Here is a 24,441-nt window from a genome sequence, read left to right on the forward strand (position 1 = left end):
GTTGCCCAGGCTGGCCTTGAACTCACTCTGTATCCCAAAAGACCTTGAGTTTGGAATCCTCCTGCCTCCTCCTTCTCTTCCCAGGATTTCATGGCTGTAGCACCAGGCCCAGTTCTAATTTCCTTTGGTTAAGTCTGTGTCTTTCTCAGTCTGTCATTGACAGAAGACAGGATACACTGTTGCTATTCTTGGCTGGAGCGCTATAAAACAGAAGAGCTAGATGGTGTTGCTAAAACCGTCTATATTCCACCTATCCTGTTAGCTGTGTTCCCTGAGACACTGAAGCTTTAAGTGTGGCTGTGAACTTGCCTGTTTCCCCTTCTGGGTTTAACACTTTCATCTAAAAAAAAAAAATTTTTTTAAGCCAAGTTATGGCTTCCTCTTGACCCATTGGCCTCTTTCTTATGATACAACAATCACTTTTGCTCATTTAGTATTCTAGCTGTGTTTATTGTTGATGGTTTGTTTTATTTCTCTTTTTAAACAGGATATCCCTGTGCAGCCCTGGTTGTCCTGGAAATTGCTTTCTAAACCATGAGGTCATTGAACTCACAGAGAGTCCCCTGCCTCTGACTCTCAAGCCCTGGGATTAAAGATGTGCTTTGCCGTCACTGCCTCTACTGCCATAGCCACTGCTACTACCACCTGGCTCTGGTGTATTTATATTTCAGATATTGGGTTATCATCTCTCCAAGTTCCACACAGGCCTCATCTCTTTATTTTCATCCTTATTTTTTTCTTTTACTTCCTGGCACAGTAGACTGTATTTCTACAGTCAGGATATTGCTGTGAGAAACAGCATCTTCTTTCCTACTGTTTCTGCTCTGTTTGGCTGATTTTTTTTCTCTCTCTTCAGAGCATGGGTTTCTATGTTTTGCTTTTTAGTTGTCTAGTGATCTTTGGCTTTGCAGTAGACATTGTGGAATTCATATTTTTGAGGTGTTGGATTTTTTTTATGACCTTTTCAAGTGTCAGACTTCCTGCTGGCAGGGGATCGAGTTACTCTGAATCAGTTTGCTGCCTCCTAAGCTCCCGGACTATCTGTACAGCAGCCGTTGTCTCAGGCTGATCCATCCTGACCACTCAGATGGCGTTGCCTGAGGGCCACGCCTGATGTTCTGTGTGCAACCAGGAGTGTGGGGCCCAGGTTGTTCCCTCCCATATGTGAACCCAGGAATGATGGTGTCACTGCTGTGTAGAGCTGTTCCCATGCGCCACAGACTATGCACACGGAGACGACTGCCCATCCAACAATCTAACAGGTTCCTTATACAGGCTTCCAGAACTTTCTCTGGATGTTGTTGTTGTTGTTGTTGCAATTGTTGCTATTGTTCTTTCAAGGTCCTGCCTCAAGCTGGGTGGCAGTGGCGCACACCTTTAATGCTGGCCCTCAGGAGGCAGAGGCAGGAGAATCTCTGTGAGTTTTAGGCTAGCCTGGTCTACAGAGTAAATTCCAGGACAGCCAGGGCTACACAGAGAAAGCAGTCTCAAAAAATTAAAAACAAAAAAATTAGAAGGTAAAAAGATCCTACCTCATAGAATCTAGCCACCCTGCCTTTCCAGATTCCCCTGTTTCCCAGGACCTCAAACTAGAAACTGAAACATCTTATACCACAGCCACCAACTGCCCCACGTGCATGCTGGGCAGTTGCAGCGTTGGATCATCTTATACCACAGCCACCATCTGCCCCACGTGCATGCTGGGCAGTTGCAGCATTGGATCCAATCTGAGCAGTGGCCTCTCTACTGTTTGTTTCCCTCTGTCTATGAAATCTTTGTTTATTAAACCTGTATCCTGTTCAGAGGGGAGCGCTACCCACTGTGGTTCATCATGGGGTAGAGGTGAGCTCTACAACACACTAGGGACTCTGTTACTCATGGTGCAAAATACACTTCTCTCACAGACATAAAGTTGGGTCTGGGGGGACATACTACAGTCCCAGTATTGGAGAGGTAGGAATGGAGGGGAAGGAGAACTGAGTTCAAGGGCAGCCTGAAGCTACAAATGGAGAACCTTTATTGAAAAGGGGGTGGGGGTCATGGAGGCTATCGAAAGGTTGAGTGAGTATGCAGCTCAGGTGATACAGACCGTGCCTAACACGCACAAAACCCCGAGTTCTATCCCCAGCACTTGTCTATAATCCCAGCATTTGGGAGGCAGAGGCAGGAGTATCAGATGTTCAAGAGCATCCTTGGCTTATACAGAAGCTTGAAAGTAGCCCGATCTGTGTAAGACTGCCTCTAAGCCAACCAACTAACCGAAAATCATCCAGGCATCTGCAAACACAGGAGGATGGAGGACAGATGGACGCCCTCGTAGCACCAGTCAGGGGGTCTGACAGTGCGTTGAAAGCACTTCCTGGTGACATTTATTCTCTCTGTGATGTGGGAGGCTGGGCTGCTTGAGAACATTGTGGATGATGAAAGGGCCGCTGGAGGAGTCTGAAAAGGCCTGACTAGAGAGGTAGGGGACCGGAGGCTCAAACTGCCAGCCACAGACTTGTGAAGACACCAACCCGAAACAAGACTCGAATGAAAACAGTGTAGTCTGAAAGGATGCACTTGGCCATGACACCATGATTCAGGACCGAGGCACTGTTGACATCGTATTTCTGAGCTGTCACAGAGTGAGACGGATGCCAGACAGAGTCACCTGTGAGCAGTCCTGTGTCTCCAAGCATCCCAGATCTGTCAGTGAAGCTATCCTTGAATCTTTTACTCTGTTGCTATCTAAAAGTAAAGGACAAAAGGCTGGGTGAGGACTTGGGATGGGAAGCACTTGCTTATGCAAGGACAACCTGAGCACAATCCCCACAGTGGTGGGGTGATGGGCTGGCACTGGAGAGGCAGAAAGATCCCTGGCATTGACTGGCCAGCTACCCTAACCCACACAAAGCTCTAGGCAAGTGAGAGACTCTGTCTCAAAGAACAAGGTGGATAATAACTAAGACGCAGCATCTGAGGTTAACTGTAATCTCCAGACACACACCGGTGCCTATGCACCTATACATACATGTATACCTGCACACATGGGAACACACACATGCTCACATTCACAAGTAAGAAGATGGGTGGAGGATACTCATCACATTTAATCTCAGCACTCAGGAGCCTGAGGCAGAAATACTGCTAGAAGTTGAAGGGTAGCCTGATCTACATAGTGAGTTTCAGGCTACCCAGGAACACACAGTAAAGCCCTGTCAAAAAAAAAGCATGAGAAGGCTCAGCAAGTTGAGAGGAACCTTGACACCAAGACTGATGATCTCTGAGCTGAAGTCGCAGGATCCACAATGGTGGAAGAAAAGAACAGAACCTGCCCTCTAAATACACACTGTGGCACATGTACTCACACAAAATAAAAAACAAACATAATTGTTAACAGACTAAAGGAAAAAATTTGAGGTGTCCCTCATTGGTAGAGCACTTGCCCAGCAGGAGGGCAGCCCTCCCCTTCCAGCAACAGAGCAGTCAGGATGTTCCAGCAAAATCCCAGTTTAGACCTGGAGTGTATTTCTGGTGTTAGTCACAAGATATATCCAGGGTGCATATCCCCAGGATCACAGATCTGCCTTATCTGACCTCATGATGCCAGAGACCATAATATGGTCCAATATCAGGATGTACCCAGGATGGTGGTCCCTGTGAGGATACCAGAGCTGGCTTCATGTGCATATAAGCCCTGCTTAATGGTGCTTACACAGCATGAAATCGAAATTGCTTAGCGGTGTGTTCCCTAAAGCACCTATCTTTAAGTGATACGTGACTTTAATTGAATACATGGGAAGGGGAATAAAACTCCCTTTATTATCAAAATGAAAGAAAAGGCTTGCTTTTTCAAGCCTGGTGAGAGTAGGCAGTGCCACAAGCAGAGGGCACCTAGCACAGAAGGCCGACTGTCTGCCTGAGGCATGGGGCTACCGGAGCAGATGCCCAGGGTCCCTCTCAGCTCCAGCTAGACAATACCCGGCATGGCAGGCCAGCTTCTGCCTTAAATCCAGGTCAGTGCAGCATGTACGAAGGGCAAGGAAAACTTCTTCAATGGGAAGTCCCACAGAGAAGCAGGTAGTGACATAACTTTATATACCCCCATTGTCTCCATGGCATTTATTTATATATGTGGTGGTGGCTGAGAAGATAGACACATGCCACAGCATGCATGTGATGGTCAGAAAACAACTTGTGAGAGTCAATTCTTCCCCTCACTATGTGGGTCCTGGAAGTCAAACTGACTCAGGTTAATTCTGCCCACTGAGCCACCTCACCAACCCATGTTTTCATTTTTGAGAGAGTCTCATCCTGCCTAGACTGACCTCTAGCTGGTTTTGTAGCCAAGGATGAGCTTGAATTATTGATTCTCCTGCCTCCATCTTCAGGGAGCTGGGATAATTGGTTTATGCAGTACTGGGGATAGAGCCTGAAGCTTAGAGCATGCTAGACAAGTGCTTGACCAACGGAGCCACATTCCTGACCCTCAATGGAACCAGCAACCCTCTGTTGACCTCTTCATTGACACATGTACCTGTCCAGCATTGACACATGTACCACCATAATCTCTGTTTCTGTACAGGGTCTACCTGTGGCAGCAGCAGAGGAGCCCCTAGAGAAGGGCGGTTCATCAGTTTATAAATTTATCAGGCATAAGACTCATTTACTTCAAAATCAACTGTGTTTAAAAAAAAAAAAAGGCAAGGAAGAATGGTGCTGTCCGTTGTTCTAAGCAAGCTGCCCGCTCATAAGCTGCATGTCACTATTTCCGTAGCTGGTGTCTGTCTGTCTCAGGTGATTATGCCCAGAGACTGTTGGGGGCAGATTCTGCAGTCTGGACTTCTCAGTCTCCCAATTCTCCTTCTTTGCCCTAGGCAACACAATGGTGTAGCATCTCTAAGATGTGGATCTCTGGTTTCCAAGCACCTGGCTCCAACAATGAAAATGAATCTGGGAGTTGTCCTTAGTCTTTAGTGAAGAATTTGAGCCTCCCAGCTCACCAAGCCACCATCCCACCCACCTGCTGTGTACACAGCTGGAAGCCCCCCCCCCCCTGTCTCCTGCATTCTCTACTGATATATTGTTGTCATGCAGAGTGAAATTTAGGACTAGCATAGGAGCCCACACCTGTAATCTGAGCACTTGGGAGGTCCAGGCAGGAGGTTTGCCCAAAATTGGAGCCCAACCTAGTTTATTTAGCTACTTGCAGGCCTGCCAGGGTTTCCAAGCAGAAAAACCTATCTTAAAACAAACAAACAAACAAACAAACAAACAAAATTCAAAACCAAATAAAACAGAACTTGACTGATACTTAGTAACTGCTCTTGCAGTTATCTATATGGCGTCTCAATGGAGGTGATACTTTGAATCACTTACCCTTAGCCACTCAATGAAACGCTCAGGAATTGTAACCAAACAAGAGTCTGGGCAAGAGCCCTGACTGTAGTAGCCCCACTAGGCAAGACTCAGCCACCTTTCCTTTACATCCTGGAAGAGACAAGCAGAACAGCTGAACGCAGAGAGCATGAGATGTAATCCATGTGTTGGGGAAGAGGAAACAGATAAAGGTCTGTTGACTTCCAAGTTTGTCTTTATAGACACTCACAGGAGCTTTAGATTTAAACTGAGAAAGAACGGAGGCCGGGCACGATGTCTGTATGATTAGCCAGTCCTGGTCAAGGTGTGAGCCCGCCCATCTTATCTCAGCTTTGCAATCTAAGGCAACCTAAGGGAGTCCTTAGAGCTTGAAGGGACAATGGTTCTCAAGAAATGATTACTTCTGCTCATGGTGAGGCCTCACCCTCATAGATAATGGCCTTCATGGCAGGGTTATTTGTCCTTGAGACTCTGCTGTTCCTAGAATGGGTGACTGCAAGTTTGAGACAATGGCTCATGTCATCCTTAAAGGGAGGTGATGTAGGCTAGACAGACATTCCTTGAGAGGTTAACATGCATATACAGAGTCAAGCAGGTGACCCAAGGTATAGGAGACACCAATACAGTAAAGACAGAGGTAGCAGGCTTCATCCTGGGCCCAAGCGAGAAGTTAGAGCTTCTTAGTAGACACAGCTCTGAGTGCCTGGTATGGGACTGTCCCTCTCCATACCACTTTAAACAAACATGCTAGCTAATTACCCCATTAAACGGATCATGTAATTGCTTTGACATGGCTCTGGATAAAACCTCTCACCAAGGCTTCTGAGGGGCTCTGGGCTCATTGCCTGGTCCTTGGTTGGAACCAGCTGTGGCATGGCCCATTTTTATGGAGCCCCTCTCCAGCCCCTCTCTCCAGGGTTCTCCACTATCACCAACCCTGCAGAGGCTAAATGTTTTCTTCATTTGCCTGTAACTGCCATGGCTGCTGCTCTCTTCTCTGCCTCAGACCTCTGGACATGCTGTTCATGCTGGCCCTCTTTAGGGTCTGACTGAGGGCCTCTTCTTCATAAAACCCATCTTGTCTGGAATCCTGAAACAACCTGGGTCATTTCTGGGTCAACCTGGATCAGTTTCTGGGAGAAGTCTCCTTTGCTAACAGAGGTGCAATGTTGGTGGGTTCCTCACTCCAACTTCCTCCCCCATCCCTCTACCTGGACACAGGCATGTTAAGTAGAGCAAAGCACTCTGAGGAGCTGAATTTGGTTATCAGTATTTCAAAGACAAGAAGCCCATAGGGTGTGCTTTTGTTTCCCTTTCATTATTTGCAGACATTCTAGGCCCAACACAGACCAGTAATAAACACCTGTTAAAATAATTGATTGATTGATAGCCAGCTGGGCCAGCCGGATGTTTCTGTCTGGCCCCGATGTCTGGGATTTTTCATTTTCAGTAAAAATTGTAATTATTTTCATTGCAGCTATTCACCAGATTCCCTGCCTTTGTCCCTTACTTTCTTCTTCTAACTTTTCACTTGGAAATGCTTACGGCATAGACAAAAGGCCTTGAGAACTGAAGAGAGGTGGCTCCATCTTGCTCTCTGCCTGACTCAACAATAAATGTTTCCACATGCATTTTCTCTTTCTTTCTCTGTCTCTATGTAGTATTCACAAGGCTCTCTATAAATATAAATACTTTTTTTGCTGGGTCATTTGAAAGTAAGATGCAGACATTAAGACATCTCACTCACAAATACGCCAACACACAGTTCCTGAAAATGAGGAATTTTTTTTTTTTTGCATAACCACAGTAATGCTGACCCAGCCAAGGAATTAATGATCATCTCAAAACATAGCCTAAGAGCCCTCCTCTTACTCTCCAGTTGGAGAAGTTTGCTTTGGGGACAGACAAGGACAACCTTATGCTGAGTTCTGGTCTGGTTCCTACACACCCATTAGTGAGGCATATCTCAGAGTTCACACAGACCAGTCACATTCTCTGATTCTGGGCTGGGGAAGACTTGCTCAGACTCAGGTAGGTAGTTTCCACAATGACAGCCTAAAGCCTCCATGGCTGCTCATCTCCTCATCCTCCAGGAAAGTTCTGCACTTTGAAAAAAAAAATCACTACATAAAGCACAAAGCAGGGGGCGCAAAAAGGCCTCTCTGAATCAGCCAGAGCCTAGGTCCACTGGGAAATGGAGGCTGTATCTCCAGAAGCAGGCCACTGCATAAACTCGGGGCATCCTGCTACTGGACAAGGAGAAGTAGAGTCTCCTGATGCTGAAGGGATGCTACCCCATGGCCAGGAGGACTCTGCTTCAAAGTACAGAAAAGCAAGTGAACGGGCGAAGCATCCTTGAATGTGGACATGCGCAGAGCATCCTTGGATATGGACATGCGCAGAGCATCCTTGAATGTGGACATGCGCAGAGTGTTGTACCTTTGGCATTCTGATTCCTAGCCCAGGTGAGAGTAGCGTAGATCTCGGGGCACCATGGGGACAAAACTGCTCTGAGTCCTGAACACAACTAGGAAGAGAGTGGACAGGAAGACCACCCCTCAGCACACAGCAAACGTGGCCCCACCCAAGAGGTCAAGAATGACGAGTGAGGACATGTAGTGGGCTTTAGGTTACTTCAAAGTCCAGGTTGGGGATCAGACTATGAGACCTCAAAGAATGGCATGTTGATCTGAAAGAAGAAGGCTCAGAAGCTAGGTCTTTGTACCCTGTGCCTCTCTCTCCTTCCCTCCCCCCGTAAGCCCCCACCCTCATTCCTTCCAAGCAGCCAGAAAGAGCAGCATCCCAGCTCTTCAGGCTAGAAGCCCTCTCCCAAAGCCCGTGACCTCCCATACCTAAGCATGGAGCTAGAAAGCCCTCTGAGGATCTACTTTGTCCAGTTGTAAATCAGAAGACCCTCACTCCAGCAGGGGTCCTGCCACATGTCCAGGAGGAAGGAACGTGGCCCAGAGAGGCCAAGACAAAAACTAATGTCCAGACCTCACGGGGCCTTCAGCCTGGCACGTAAGTCTCCTTCCCATACGATACATGTCTATGAACTGTACATTTTTTATTGACTCTGTGATAAATAGGGCATTTTCAGGCAGGACCCTTAGCTCAATGAATAGAGTGTTTGCTAACACACATGAAAAACCGGGTTCCAATCCCAGTACCCAGTACTAAACTGGGTATAGAGGTAACCCTAACACTCAGGAGATGGGGGTGGGAAGAGCAGGGGTCCAAGGGCCATTTTCTACTAAAAGAGGGGTTTGAAACCAGCCTGAGATAACTGATATCCTATCTCAAACCAAAACAACAGAAACAAAGAAGTCAAACCTGTAAGTCTTTATTTTGAAGCCTCCAGGACCCAGAATGTTCTGATAAAGAAAATCTGTTCTGCCCTGCTCTTGCTGACCCACCCTCTGCCACCAGAATGTTGGGCTATTGTGGATGGGTTCCCATATTATGCCCATTTGCCCTGTGGCCTGGATGCTTCAGTGAGAAAAAAGCAATCCAGAATTACGAGGGGCCATGTCACTAACCACTGAGCCTCCAGCCACATCCTCCCCACAACTTTGGACCTAGGGAAGCACCAAGAAGACTCCCTGAAAGGTCAGGAGGCAAAGCATCTCTCTAGTGTGTGAACAAACCCTCTTGGGGTTTACCTGACACTCCCAGTGACCTGACAGCCCTCACACAGGGAACAGTATTGCTTCTATGCTCCCAGGAGGCTGCAGATCCATCTAATGAGAATTGTTCTGCTAGACAGTTCCAGTCACAGGGCTCCAAGAATGGGGGACAGTGACTGGGTAACTGCCTGTACTGGCTGGTTTTGTGTCAACTTGACACAGCTAGAGTTATCACAGAGAATGGAGCTTCAGTTGAGGAAATGCCTCCATGAGATCCAGCTGTAAGGCATTTTCTCAATTAGTGATCCAGGGTGGGAGGGCCCCTTGTGGGTGGTGCCATCCCTGGGCTGGTAGTCTTGGGTTCTATAAGAAAGTGGGCTGAGCAAGCCAGAGGAAGAAAGCCAGTAAGAAACATCCCTCCATGGCCTCTGCATCAGCTCCTGCTTCCTGACCTGCTTGAGTTCCAGCCCTGACTTCCTTTAGTGATGAACAGCAGTGTGGGAAGTATAAGCTGAATAAACCCTTTCCTCCCCAACTTGCATCTTGGTCATGATGTTTGTGCTGGAATAGAAACCCTGACTAAGACACTGCCTCGACTCTAGCACAGAGTAACTTTTCTCAATGTGCTTCAAAGGGAGTTGGGGTGAAAGAAGGACTCAGCATCCTTTATTTTTGCTGAAAAGCAATTTGTCTGTGGAAAGTGCATTCAGCTTCATTGTACAGCCTGCTGGCCTTTCTGGACACATCCCTGCACTAGCTCCGGATCTCTCTGGTCAGCATGCTAAACAATAGAGATGAGCAGTGCAGAGTGGCCAAGCATGCACTCACTCACAACCTATGCTCTCTGGCTCTATCACCCTTAGAGCTGATTTCTGGAGGCACCTTAGCCTCACACTACACTAAGAACAAACTAGAATAATGGCCACCTTGTCTGCAACTAGCGCCCAGCATGCGCTGAGATTGTCACTTCTCTCTGCAGGTTCAGGGTGATGGAATTCTGTAGCCTAAACCTTGGTGATAAAGCATTTCTCATTCACAGCACAAGTCGAGAAATTTCTGGGCAGGCACAGAAGGTGGTAACCATCATGCCTTGTGTCACGAAGAGCTGCTAACAGGGAGACATTAAAGGATCTTCCTTATGAGCTCTGGCCACAGCAGCTGCTGGGAGCACAGTAACACCTGGGAAGGACATTTTAATATCTTGACAAAAGTCTCTGTGTAAACATGGCTTAGATTCCAAGGGGGGAGAATTCTGATTGCTCAGTGTCAGTGCTCGATATTTTTCTGGTCCCAGAGCCTAGAAACGTGGCCTGGGCTCTGAAGACTTGAGCTCTACCTCAGCACCCAGGGGAAAAGCCAGGTGTGGTGACATGTCTTTGAAATCACAGCATGGGGACAGTGAAGGCAAGTGAAACCTTCATACCTATTGTCCAGCCAACCTACCCAAATTGGTGAGTTTCAGGTTCCAGTGAGATACTTGTCAACCAACTTGAGGTTGACCTTTGGCATTCGCAGGAGTGTGTGCACCCACACTCCTATCCCCACAATATATTTTGTTTCTATTCAAACAATCATAATTTTATCTACTTCCTCCATAGCAATATTTTAGGGGGAAAAAACTAGACAACCATTATGAAAAGTCTCTGCTACCCAATGTTCATTTATCCAGGCTCCTCATGGTTCAGATCAGGGTTGCTTCAACTCTTTCTACTTGAGACTGTCTATAAAATAGTATACAATCCAAACATTTGCTAATAATAAATCATAAAGGAATTTTCTTGAAAACAATTCTCCACCTATCATCTATAATTTTACCACTTATTAAAGGCAAAGAGAAAAGTTTCATGCTAATGAGATTAATGTGTTAACGACTAGATGTTGGCAGAATATTTGATACTTTAGGACCCTGAGCATCTTCAGAGTTTGTCAGAGTTCATCAATATTTTGATTTTATAATCGTCAGTGCTACAAACGCTGCTTCATATACATACATAGCATTGAATGGAATAAGTACGTTTAGAAACGTTTCAGAAATTGTTGGAAATTCAGTCCTAACCCCAAGCCAAAACTCATTTAACAAATTTTTAACTGAAACTCAAGTCAGCGTCTCAAACACCGGTTTTTAAAATCAACATTCTAATGCAGTCCAGAGATCACACCAATTTGAGACGTGCTGGGAGAGATGGCAGAAAAATATTAAAAGTCTTTATTCCCTGTGATTAAGCCATCGTGTGTCTACTGAGTCAGAAAACTAGATTCCAGACAATGTACCTCAGTTTGTAGCACACAGAAGTCTGGAGCCCGAGCCTAGGTGTTCCAGTGTTTGGTTGCTGTCGACTGGCATGACATCGTGCACAGTACACATGCATGTGTTTTGTGTCCAGAACCAAAGCTGTAGTGAAGACTCATGACGTAACATGGCCAAGCACAGCCAGAAACGCCTCAGATTCATTACACATTTGATTCTGAATTTCTGCTCATTGTGCATTTTGAAAGCTTTTATTGTAGCCAGGCAACTTTTTGATGATCTCTACATTCATCCTCTGTCATTCCTCTCCTCTGGGTTTTTTGGTTTTTGTTTTTGTTTTTTTTTTTTTGTTTTTTGTTTGGTTTCTCTCTGTAGTCTTGGCTGTCCTAGAACTTGCTTTATAGACCAGGCTGGCCTCAAACTCAGAGATCCTCCTGCCTCTGCCTCCAGAATGCTGGAACTAAAGTCGAGCATCACTGCCTGGCTTCCACATTCATTCTTGAGCCACAGTTTTAAAACCCGGAGGCTCAGATACAGTGAGTGGTCCATGAGCTAGCAACAACAATACTGGAGCCATGTTCACATGTTACTAAAAACATATAGCTGTTTCTACCCAACTATATAGTCAGGGAGCAAAGCCCTTCGGGCTTTCGGAATGAAAACATTGGATTGTATGTGACAGCTCTAGAGCTGTGCCCTGCCAGGGGAGCAACAGCACTCATTGCTTGACCTGCGACAAGTGTGGAAACCACACACTGCATCTCCCATCTAGAGAGACCCAGGCTGTTCATCCCTAGCAGGATAATCTCTATTTTCTGCCCGTTTGAAATGAAGCTGTCAGAATCCAGCGACTTAAACTACTTTTCAAAGCAAATGCCTTAAAAATGACAGGGAAGTTGTAGCAATAGTGTGGAAAGCTCACCCATGGTACCCAGATCCGCCGAGGCTGGTTGTGAACCTCAGTGTGGATGCTGGAAATCCGTCTGGGTCCCTGCAGCAGATGAGCTTAACCAGAGTCAACTCTCCAGCCCTCTCCACCTTAACTTTTGAGCCAGGGTTTCTCACTGAAGCTGGAGATTGGCTAGACAGCAAGCCCCTGGGTTTTCTTATTTCTGTTTTCCTGGTCCTGGGATTGGAGACGTGTGCTAGCATGTCAGGTCTTTTGTATGGATGCTGTGGATCCCAGACAAAGTCTCCATGTGAGTGTATCCAGCTCTTGATCTGCTGAGTCATTTCCACAGCACCTTCTGTGTGTCTGCTGCAGAGGTGACACTCTACCCCTTCCTACATCATCAAGAGAGAGTGTCCCTCTTCTCCACATACTTACCCATCGTGACTAGTATGAGCTCACAGGTTTAGATGTTCTTCAATATGTTTTGAAGAGGGCATCTTAGGTTTAGTGGGGGTAGCTAGTACTGCAAAGTGCCCCCCCCCAATGTTGTCCTTACATTGTGATGCTAGCCTCTTTCTTTTTTTCTGCCTTTCTTGACTTTCTATGATAGTGAGATATCCCACACGCATCCAGTACTCTCCAGGTGTAATGTCCAATCCTTTCTCCACAGAAGCAGTACTTAGAGTGGAGCATGACGTGGTCTCAGGGGGATGTAGCTCTGGGCACAACGTGGTCTCTTTTTCTTGTTGCAGTGATGAAACAGTCTGACAAAGGCAACTTGAGGGAGGAAGGGCTTGTTTGCCTCATAGTTCAGTTGACAGTCCGTCGTGGAGGGGAAGCCACAGCAACAGGAGCTTGAGGGAGTCGAGAAACAAGAGAGGGTTAAATGTATTCTGGTACCTCTCTCACTTTCCCCATTTCATGAGCACTCCCAGATCCTCTGCCCAAGGAATGTGAGGCCTACAATTAAGATAGGCCTTAATGCACCAATTAATGTAATCAAAATAATACCTCAGAAGTATAGTCAGAGGTATAGCCAGAGGCTGATCTCTGAGGTGATTCAAGAGTCTGTCAAGTTGACAACACCAACCACTACAGGGTAGGAGGTATGCTCATGTCTGCTGACTGCAACTGACCAAGGCCCATATATGTATCTATATCTGTATCTATTTGTATCTGTATACATAAATACACACATATATGTATCTATATCTGTATCTATTTGTATCTGTATACATAAATACACACATATATGTATCTATATCTGTATCTATTTGTGTCTGTATACATAAATACACTCACATGTATCTCTATCTGCATCTGTATCTATCTGTATCAATCTGTATCTGTACACACAAAAACACACATAAGTATGTGTATATTTACATTGCTTGAATATTAGGGGTGGATGTGTGTGAAGTTGAGTTCCCCCTTAGCTTTGAATCTAGTCTGTAGGAACATTCTTTGCCTTTCTCTATTCTCAAAGAATGAAATTCCTAACTCCCCAAACAACAGCTTTGCCATTTGCTGGATAACATAATGAATAAAATAGTTTTATTTCTACACCCATTACTCTGGAGAAAAAAAAAGACAATATAAGGAAGGGTCAAAACTCTTTGTAGTTCTTTTATTCTCTATACTGAGATGTATAAAGTCCAAGCACTTCGTTTAAACATTACAAAAAGGCTGGGCATGGTGGTGCATACTAACCATCCTAGAACTTGAGAAGCCAGAGGCAGAAAGATCAGGAGTGCCCGGTCATCCTTGGTTACATAGCAAAAACTAAATAAGGGCAAATATTTATTCTTTGGTTCCATTTTGTTCTTCAGTGGCAACAGTTGGGTTCAGATGTGTGGTTTGGGATTTCATTTTTATTTTTCCTCTCTTTCTCCAGTGATCTATTTTTGCCTTTGTATAATTCTTTTTTAGCCCAGGATGGCCTCAAACTTGCTATGTAGCAGAGGATGCCCTTGGGCTCATGCTTGTCTTGCCTCCACCTCCTGAGTGATGGGATTACAGGCATGCACCACCAAATCTGGTTTGCATAGTGCCAGGCTGGAGCATAGGGCATGCATTCAAAGTGAGCACTCTCCCAACTGAGCCGTAGTCCCCCATTTCTTATTTTGAGCGTGTAGATCATTATCAGACTTAGAAAAAGACCCAGAGAGGTGGCTCCTCCCACTGCCTGTGTCTTTTTCTAGGAGTCTTTGTGGCTCACCAATCTCTTTCTTAACGAAGCAGAGGTCTCATACTATAGCCCATGCTGGATTTGAATGTATTATGTAGCCAAGGCTGCCCTCAATCCTACTGCCTTAGCTCTCAAGTGCTGCAATTCACAGGCATGAGACTCTATACCCAGCTTTGGCTCACAAATCTTACTGTTTTCGGATTTATCATTAGTGTGTGTGTGTTTTACCCAAACAAGCAGATATATTTATGTTTTCTTATTTTCTTTCATATATATATATATATATATATACATACACACACAGCATATGATAATGCTCTCTGACATTTGCTTTTTTTGTATCATAGCATGTCCTGGAAATCACTGTGTATTTGTTCACAGAAGTCTGCCTTATTCTTTTTTATAGTCTTGCTGACAGTGTTTTGTCAAGCTTTTGAGTTTTTGCCAGTTTGTGGAGGGATAAATAGTATCTCTGTAGTTTTAATTTGAAACGGAGTGAAACTTAACATCTTTACACACACTTACGGGCTCTTTTTGGAGTGTTACTGGGAATTGTTTATAGTTTGGCCCATTTCTTAGAGATCCCCCCCCTTAGTGTTTAAGTTTTTTACATACCAGGAATATCTTTCCTTAACTTACATATATGGACATAAAATTTCCTTCAATTTGCCATGTGTGGACATCTCTATTTTCGTAAGATAAACAGAGTCAAATCTGACCAGTTCAATCACTTTTTAAAGGTGTGTGTGTGTGTGTGTGTGTGTGTGTGTGTGTGTGTGTGTGGTATATGCACATGTGTCCACCAGAGGACATCTAGTGTTCTGCTCTGTCACTCTCTGACTTACTTCCTTGAGACAGGGTCTCTCACTAAACCTGGAGTGAGGCTGGCAGCCAGTAAGCCCCAGCGATCCTCCTGTCCCCAGAGTTCTAGGTGTTGAAGATATGTGTCCCCACGCATGGCTTATACAGTGCTGAGATGGAACTTCATATATGCTGAGCAAGCACAAGGAGGACACGGGGTGTTTGGAGGGTGTAAATGGGACTCAACGGACAGTGACGGGGGCTGAGCTAGGCTTGCTTATAGAGCTAGCTGTGCAACACTTGTGGGTCTCGAGTCTTCTCTGATCTTTCCTTCCCTTAGAGAGCACAGCCAAGAACTTCTCCTAGTGTTCCACCTGATCCCTCCTGCTGACTTGTGCAGAGGCTGAGGCCTGGCTGTCTCTGCTAGGTTGTGCCACGGTTACTGATTCCTGTTTGCTATCCTGACTCTACGAAACTAGACTGCTGGTGTATCCATGAAGTGTTTGCTAGTGGATCAAGCTGCTGCTGCTGACTTGTGAACTGAACTGCCGATTTCCAGACAACACAGACAGGAGTTACTCCAAAGAACCTTTGTAAACAGGTCCCACTTCTCCCATAGCCTTTCTTCCCCACTACCTCTGGTTGGTGGTGGGCTACAAGGGATGTTAAAGCATTTAAGAACCATCATTAAAAGTAGGATTTGAAAAAAATTACAGTGTGGGGCTTCCAAACTTTTACACTTAGTCCATACTTGTTTATTGGCCTGGAGGCCAATTGTGGGGTCCTTGGCTGGCATTCTTGCCTTGAACACTGTGTAAATGCATTTTCTTGCTGCCTTACTTTTTTGCATTTCTCTTAGGAAGTGTGATCCTGCCTGCTGCATCTTTATGTCTTCCTTGCCTTTGAATTATAACAGTGTGTGTGTGTGTGTGTGTGTGGTGTGATATGTGTATGTGTAAGTGTGTGTGTCATGGCATGCATGTGAAGATTAGAGGATTATTTCCTGTGTGGGCTCACACTTTCCACCCTGCTGGAGATTTGGTTTCTTTGTTGCTAGCTGGCCTGCAACCTTCTGGGAATTCTCCTATCTCCATCTCCCGCCTCATGAGAGGAACAGCTGTGAGTCCAGTCATGCACTGCCTTGTCAGACTTCCTGGGGATCTGAACTCAGCTCTTTACACTGGCATAGCAAACACGTTAGCTACTGAGGCACTGAGGCCTTCGGCTGGTTTAAGTAAGAGGTATCTAATACAAGCGCTAAGGTATGTCTTGGCTATTCCACACCATTTTCCCCAAGGTGCATGGGATTCACCTTTGATGTGTAGTGTTGAAATTTCCTTTACTCCTGGAGTACTTTGCAGATGAAAATTGTTGAAAGATGCCTACTAAACTGGAAAGTACTTTCAGAGGGTGATGATGTTGGGCTCAAATCCGGAGTCTTGCTCATGGTAGGTAAGAACTTAGCCCTGAGTTACATCCCAGCAGAGGTGAACGTTTTGGGGTGTGTGTGCGGAGGATGATAGTGTTATTTTGAGACAAGGTTTCTTTCTCTGTGTAGCCCTGGCTGTCCTGGAACTCTCTCAATAGACCAGGTTGGCCTTGAATCTAGAGATTACCTGCCTCTGCCTCCTGCTTGTTGACATTAAAGGTGTGTGCCACCACCAGCTCAGATCTTAACATCTTAATATCAAACTTTGTTTTACTTTTAAAGTTTCCTTCTCAGGGATTCCAATTCAATGGACTTGGCTCCTCTTCCCTGGCTCTCAACAACTTATATCTGAAGCTTTTAACTTATTTTTTCTCATCTCCAATCTCCTCCCTCCCTCCTTCCTGACCTTTTTCTTTTCTCCCCATCCTTCCCTTTTTGTATGTGATGTGTGTATAGTGTGCACATGTGTATATGCATGTTTGATTGTGCATGTATTCATACATGCACACAAAGGCCAGAGCTTACATGTTCCTGTTGGGTGGGGACATGGCATACATGCATACGTGTATGTGTGGAGGCCAGAGGTTGACCTGTGGTGTGGCCTTTGACAGCTCTTTACCTTATGTACTGAAACGAGTCTCTTACTTACACCAAAGCTTGCTGGTTCTCAGCTTGTTGAGCTAGTCAGCTTGCCCTGGAGACTACCTGCCTCTACCTCCCATGCACAGTATCACGGTAGGCTACCAAGCCTGCCCACATTTTAGGTGGGTTCCTGGGGTTCTAACTCCTGGTCCTCACATGCAAGTACTTCAACTGCTGAGCCATCGCTCCAGACTATAATTATTATTTCTTCTTCCCCCCTCCCTCCCCCTCCCCTTCCTCTTCTTCTTCCCCTTCTTCCCCTTCTTCCCCTTCTTCTTCTTCTTCTTCTTCTTCCTCTTCTTCTTCTTCTTCTTCTTCTTCTTCTTCTTCTTCTTCTTCTTCTTCTTCTTCTTCTTCCTCCTCCTCCTCCTCCTCCTCCTTGTTCTTCTGTCTCTATCTCTGTCTTTTTCTGTCTCTCTCTGTCTCTCTGTCTCTGTCTCTCTGTTTCTGTCTCTCTGTCTCTCATTTAGCAATCTTCCTGGCTCAACCTCCCGAATGCTGAGATTACAGGTGACACAACCACCATCAGTCAATGTGTGTGTGTGTGTGTGTGCTCGTGCCTGTGTGTGTGCATGTGTGTGTTGGGGAGCATAATCAGATGAAATGTTAGGATTCCTCTTCCACACTCAGCAATATGACTAACTTTCTGTTTTGCTTTTGTAGTAGCAGTTTTGCTGTCCTTTGACTTCTCAGATAGGAAGCATTTGGAGGCAGGGCTCCGGGTGGGGACTTTCTCTTCTGTCCTCTGCAGTTTTCAACAGATACTGATGCTGATGCTATGCTGGGGGAGGGGCCACTTGCTTGTCTCTTTCCTGCTCTTTGGGGTTTGTCCTGCTTCCTCTTCTTTCCCTTCACTCCCAGGCCTCTGAGGGGCAACAGTTGTTCCCACTTATCTGACTGTCCCCAAGACTCTTGGGTGTTTTCAAGCCTGTCATCTCTTCAGTATTTTACAAATCTCTTCCCTGGTCAGTACAGTGCTCGGATTCTAGTACTTGGAACGGAACTTCTTAGGGTATGAGAAACCTGTCTTCTGTGAAGGGTGTTTGCAGAATGGGGTGCCTGGTGGAATGGGGTGCCTGGTGGAATGGGATGTCTTCAGGAATGGGGTGTCTTCAGGAATGGGGTGTCTGGTGGAACTAAGAGGCTTTCCCTTCTCACTTCTGAGAAGTCTGAAGTTCAGGTGAGGCTCAGAATCCTGGTAGCCCAAGGCTTGCGGTGCTCTTTGTTCAGGATTGGGCAGACTGCCGCCCAGGGAGTTCCTTCCTCCTGCAGTGTGGGCAGATCTCAGAAATATTTGCAGGCTCTCAAGTACTGGAAATTCTTTTCCAGACACAGGGACTTAGAGTCACAAGGTCATGGACAAGGTTACAGTCACCAGAGCTGCTGTCAGGGAACTCGCTGCTGCCTGCTCTATTAAGTGGGTTACTATGCTCACCTCATTCCTTCAAGAAAGCAACCAATAAAAAACCGAAAAGATTTAAAAACATAAATTACCATCTATCTCCCCTCTTTTTCACGTTTATTTAAAACCACCACCATTCCATTTTGCTTTTAAGAGCAGGAAGGGTCATCCTTACAAGCAAGCGCCTTGAAATCTACCTTCCCTGTCTTAGTCTTGTTCAGACCACAGGGCAGTGCATTCCTGTTATCCCAGGACTCAGAAGTCTGATGCAAAAGGAGTGCTGCGAGATTGAGGCCAGCATGGGCTGGATGGTGAGTTCGAGGTCAGTCTGGATTATAGGATGAGACCTTATATTAAAAAAGAGAAAGCACAAATAAAAAATAAAAACCCAAGAACCCACTATTGCCCAAATAGTGAATGTGACGGATGGCGGGCCGGGGCGATCTCTGCAGACTGGCCCATTCCAAGTCTTTGGGGAACCGCGCGTCCGCGCCCGCTGCCTCCACCTGCCACTCCCGGGGGCGCGCAGTGGGCGGGGCGCCGCTGCCATGGAGACTCGGCTCCGCCCCCGCGCCCGCCCCTCAGCGTCGATTGGTCGCCCTTTGCTCCCTGACCCCGCCGCTGGGCCGCCGCTTCCTGCCGGGCGCCGAGCGCCGAGCGCCGAGCGCCGCCCGCCGAGCGCCGCGTCTTCCCGCGCCGCCGCCCCGAGCTCCGCCCGCCGCGCGCTCCGCCCGCCGCGCCGCCAGGCTGCCCGGCGGCCGCCCAGAGCGAGGATGCGGCGGCGCTCGCGGATGCTGCTGTGCTTCGCGCTGCTCTGGGTCCTGGGCATCGCCTACTACATGTACTCGGGGGGCGGCTCCGCGCTGGCCGCGGGCGGGGGCGGCGCCGGCAGGAAGGTGAGTGCCGCGAGGCCTGTGCGCCGACCCGGGCCTGCAGCGGGGAGGCGCCGTGCACCGAGAGTGCTCCCCGGCTCGGGGCAGCAGATGTGGGGACCCTGGCCGGGACGCGCGCCTCAAGTTTTCTCCGGGCCCTCAGGCCAGCGGCGCGAGCTCCGGCCCTGTCCGGCTCACCCGCGGCTCTGGGTGCAGCGACTTGCCTCCCGCATGCGGGGCGCGGGCACCCGGAGCCACGTACCGCCCTGCGCCAGGATCTTGGAGGCTGTTATCTCGCTGGCGACACTGCGCTCCACTCCCTGTGCCGGGATCATAGGGACAACCCTTCCGCCGGACTCCCTGCCCCCTGCTCCGTACTCCGCCCAGATCACCCCGGAGCCCCACTCCCTGCTCCGGGATCTTGGGGATCGTTGTCACCCGAAACCCGGTGCTCCCCGAGCCACATTCCGCCCAACTGGAACCCGCGACCCTCTCGTCTTGCGCCCAGATCTTGGGGACCTTGGTCGGGCTGGAACCCTGGTGCTCCAGTGATCAGAGGCGTGATCCCTCCCTATCCTCCCCATCCAGCACCCCGGCAGTGAGGTCGTACCGTGGTTCTGTCAGACCTCCCGTTCTACTTGCTACACTGCCCACCTCGGCCCTTGGCCGCTCACGGCGGCGGGAACTACCTAGCCTTTTGCGCTTGCATTTCCTAACCCCAAGTCCGCATTTCCTAACCCCAAGTCCCTCCTCGGTGTGTGTCTCTGGTGGGTTCGGTAGTGAGGCCGGGAGTCTTAGAGCTTACAGGTTCTGATTCGGCAGTCATCTCGGCTTGGGTACCGAGTGGACACCGAGCGAGCGTGGGATCCTTGCCTTGGTTGGTGCTGTCTAGGCTGTTGTATTCTCTCCTGAGGGGTTTGTGGTGTTTTACTAGCTAACGAGCTTCGAAATATAGTTATCTTTTCCAAAGATTTGTAGCCCTCCTTACTTGATTTTGAGTAACAGTACACGACCAGAAAAGAATGGAGGTAGATCGCGGCTTAGGGAGATAGGGGGTAGAATCTTGAGTAGGATGGACTGCCCATGAGCAGCCGCCGACTTTACCCCTACTCAGACACTGAATGTCAAAGGCACATGGCTGATTCCCTTTTTCTCTGGCATCTTCAAGTTATTCCTAGCTGCAGGTACGGAGGGAGGAAGGAAGGGAGGGAGGAAGGTGGAAGTGTCTTTTTGACTCTGGGAGGGGTTCATGATTCGTTTTTTATTTTCAGTAACGAACATGGAAACAGTGTTTCCCTGTGCCTGGCTTGTGTGGGGTGGACACTGACTCTCATTAGCCCTGCTTTCTGAATGGTTGTTGTGCTGGGAGCCCCTGCTTGCTAGGGTTTAAGTCTAGCAAGCGTGGCTGGTGGCAGCAGCCAGGTTTTTGAGAACCATGGTGACTCTGAGCAAGTGTGGTGTGTACGGACTTTGCTTCCCCAGGAGACTTCCCTCGCCTTGGGAATACCCTGGCTGCTGACAATGCTTTTTCCTAGTCACACAAAGATGAAGTCCTGGATCAGCACAGGTATGTATGTAGAAAGGCACCTGTGGCATCAGCCTCCCAGGGATGTCACCCTACCTCTGGGGGTGTCTGTTGGCAAGCAGTTGGCTTGTCTCCTCATTAAAGTTCTCTGGATGCCTAAGAGGTATTAGCTTTAGGTGTGAAGAAAGCCCAAGACCTCTTTGTGATCCGATGGAGACCCTATAGAAAGAGCAGATCAATGACCTGGGGTTCTGTTGTCAGTGAGCCATAAAATGTTGTCCTGGCTCAGGGTATCATGGTTTAGTGATCTGCAGGGCAAGGGAGTGCTGTGAAAACTGCAGATTTGGGGCTGGTGAGATGGCTCAGCAGGTAAGAGCACCGACTGCTCTTCCGAAGGTCCTGAGTCCAAATCCCAGCAACCAAATCCCACAACCATCTGTAACAAGACTGGATGCCCTCTTCTGGTGTGTCTGAAGACAGCTACAGTGTACTTACATATAGTAAATAAATAAATCTTAAAAAAGAAAACTGCAGATTTTGAAATTTCAGTAGTGCTCCCATTGAGGTAGCAAGGTGGATCCTGAGAGAGAGACAGAGGATGCCGCCAAACTGTGGAGTGCCATCTTGGATCCCTTAGTGGGTTTAAACACTAGACGACTCTCCACATTTAGCTCATCCCCTTGATAAGAGAAAATGTGCGATTCCTTTAGCGTGTACAACATGACTGTGAGGATAAGAAGAGCAGCTTTACTGAGAGCCTGTAGATTTTTTTTTTTTAGCGATAAGTAGATGGCATTTCTTCTGTGTTTGGTGCTGATCACAGCGGGCTCTTGTTCCATCTTTAGATAGTTCTTCATGCTCTGCTGTTTCATTCCCAAGGGGCCCCAGGCTTCAGGGTTGTGCTTTGGGGATTGTCTGAGGGCATCCTGTTAGGATTTCTGCTGCTTCAGCAGCCAGGCCAGGCTGTGCACTGTGTGCCCTGCCTGCTAAACAACAAGTCTGAGAACTGCTGTTCTCCATTTAGCAAAACCCAGGAAGTCAGCTCACCTCAGACTACAGACTGAATAAACTAAGGAGCTGAAAACCAGCTGTCAGCATTTGCTGGAAAGCCCGGACTCGATGCTGTGATTCCGCAGGGCAGAGGCTCCACGTTAAAGCAATTTATGCATGATGTTTAAAATTGCATTTCATTTGTATAGGTATCTCCCCCTGCCATATTTACTCTTGCCTCCCTAGATGATGATATGCACTTCAAGAATGCCTTTCCTTTGAGCATCTTAAATGCTTTAAAATTTTAATCACGTTAAGTTTCCCTGGGGCCCTGGTATGCTGGCAGTGGATGGCGCTGCATAGGAGGGAAGGGATTTCTGTTGAAAGGAAGCTGCCTCTGGCTGAAGGGAAGCCACAGGAAGGGTTCCCAGCAGTGAGCTCAGCCGAGAGACTGAGGGCCCCTTCATGGACTGCCTAAGAGTTTGAGGTACTGCTCTTCCTGGGAGCTGGCACCTCTGCTGCACTCACTCTGGGCCTCAGGTGCAGGTGTTTGGGGGTTAGGCAGGAAGCATTGGGGAGGGGCTTCTCTTGGAACTACAGAGAAACCTTTTGTGGGGGACACTCATTGGGAGAACAGTAGGTTCTAAAAGCAGAGAAGGGACTCGGGCCTATGCTGTCCTGTAGAGGGCTTCCCATGGCAAGCTGACTGGCTCACTTGTTCATATGGCTGATTTGGAGGGGACCACTACCACCTTGAGTAGAAAGTTAGGCGTACAAGTGGACGGTGATAGCACGGTGGCCCCAGTGGTGCCGGGGACATCTCGCTTTCTTTTGCTCAGTGACCCTTCCTCAGTCGCTGCTCATCTCTGTCTCTCTGCTCTCTCATCAACGTTGGGAGAGTAGCATCCTTATATCATGGCTTTGCTTATCCTTTTTAGTTTATTCTTAGGATTATATGCTATTAGTAAGTGATCAATAACTGATACAAAAAGAAGGAAAGAAAGAAACGAGAGAAAAATCCCCTAACCCCAGAAAATGGAGTGAGCTAGAATCCTGTGAGGCCTTTGTTTCTGGCAAACTGTACACCCTGGCGTCGTCTTTGTGTACTTCCTGACGGACAGGTCTGCAAGGTTCCTTCAGATTTGCACTGAACCTTGGGCTCTGTTAAGTCATTTGTGGGGAAACCTAAGGGACACCAGCTGTGGACCCAGCTGTAGTGACATAATGGGGTTCCCAGTAGCCGAAGTGGGTGAGGTGTGCACCCTAACTTGGGGGAAAGTCCATGATGGTTAGAGTCCTGGAGCTGCTCCGAGTCTTGGCAGGATGGGCTCCAAGCTCCCCACCCTTCCCTGATCCCTGGTTAGGAGGAGTAGCTGGGTTTATCTAAGGCTGACCAGAGGCTGCCACACCACTGTCCTATGTTGGCAGGGTACCAATGATAGGCGTGCAATTTAAAGAAAGGCCATTTGCACTAAGTATGACATAGACCTGCCATCCTGGTACTTAGGGGTGGAAGCAGGAGGATCAGGAGTTCAAGGTCACCGTTTCTTACATATCACCTTCAAGCCTAGGCTGGGCTGGGCTGTATGAGACCCTGTTCTAAAACAATGGTGCGGGGTGTGGTGGGGATGGGAAGATTGTCAGGGAAAGCCCAGCGTAGCCTCATCCACACCTCTAAGAGAAGCCTCCATAAGGGAAATAAAGCTCCAGAATTCTGTTGTGGCTGCCCAGGGCAGTGCAATCACATTAGACACAGATTGTGACCCACAAACACTAGAAAGATGGCAAGTTATGCCCTGGACCCTCCAGCAAAGGTGAAAATGAACCTGTGTACCAGTAGCTAGGGCCCTCATTCTGCTCGGCTTGCCAGGCGAGCTGCGGTGGGGTGAGAGTGCCGAGGACCTGCGGGGACAGGGACAGTTTTTCTGAGGCTTTTGGTCTGATGGAAGAAAGGGCGTGTGGGGTGGGGTGGGGGTTGGGGGTAAGGGATGGGGTCGTTTGCTGCCCTTCATATCTAAGGAGGGGTATGTGAGAGACGGGCATGCACGTAGCTTCCCTGCTGCTGCCCTAGTCTCAGGTTTCTCAGGATCATGATGTCAGCCCTGCTCAAAGTCATTTTCAGAGGTAGCTGCCTGGTCTCTGTGGGGAGGCTCAGACAGAGACCAGGAAGGCTGCAGGGGTTTCTGGGGAGTTCTTGGACAGTCTCCTGCAGGTTCAGGTAAATGCACAGGGGGAGACCTGGGCCTTGACACAGCCTGCTCCCTGAGGCTTTGTCCTTCTTGTCCTTGTCTCCCTCTGCAGCCTGTTTGAGAGATTGGCTTGATGGTGACACTGAGATTTGCTGGTGAGAGGAGAGTCATGTATGTAGCCGGGCCAGACAGTCTGGTGGCCACTGTTTTTTTTTTTTAAGATTTATTTATTTATTTCGAGTACACCATTGTCCTCTTTAGACACACCAGAAGAGG

At 47.8% G+C, this 24,441-nt stretch overlaps 1 protein-coding gene across 1 annotated transcript in view; it reads left to right on the plus strand.

The window, feature by feature from the left end:
* The first annotated feature begins 19,229 nt into the window (after nt 1-19,229).
* Galnt2 (polypeptide N-acetylgalactosaminyltransferase 2) overlaps nt 19,230-24,441 on the plus strand; it is a 114,329-nt gene continuing 109,117 nt past the window's right edge. The window contains exon 1 of the mRNA NM_139272.2: nt 19,230-19,485. Coding sequence (NP_644678.2) covers nt 19,363-19,485 — 123 coding nt within the window. The 5' untranslated portion in view covers nt 19,230-19,362. The remainder of the gene's footprint in view (nt 19,486-24,441) is intronic.

This window comes from Mus musculus, chromosome 8 (assembly GCF_000001635.26).
Source record: "Mus musculus strain C57BL/6J chromosome 8, GRCm38.p6 C57BL/6J".
NCBI classification, from domain to species: domain Eukaryota; kingdom Metazoa; phylum Chordata; class Mammalia; order Rodentia; family Muridae; genus Mus; species Mus musculus.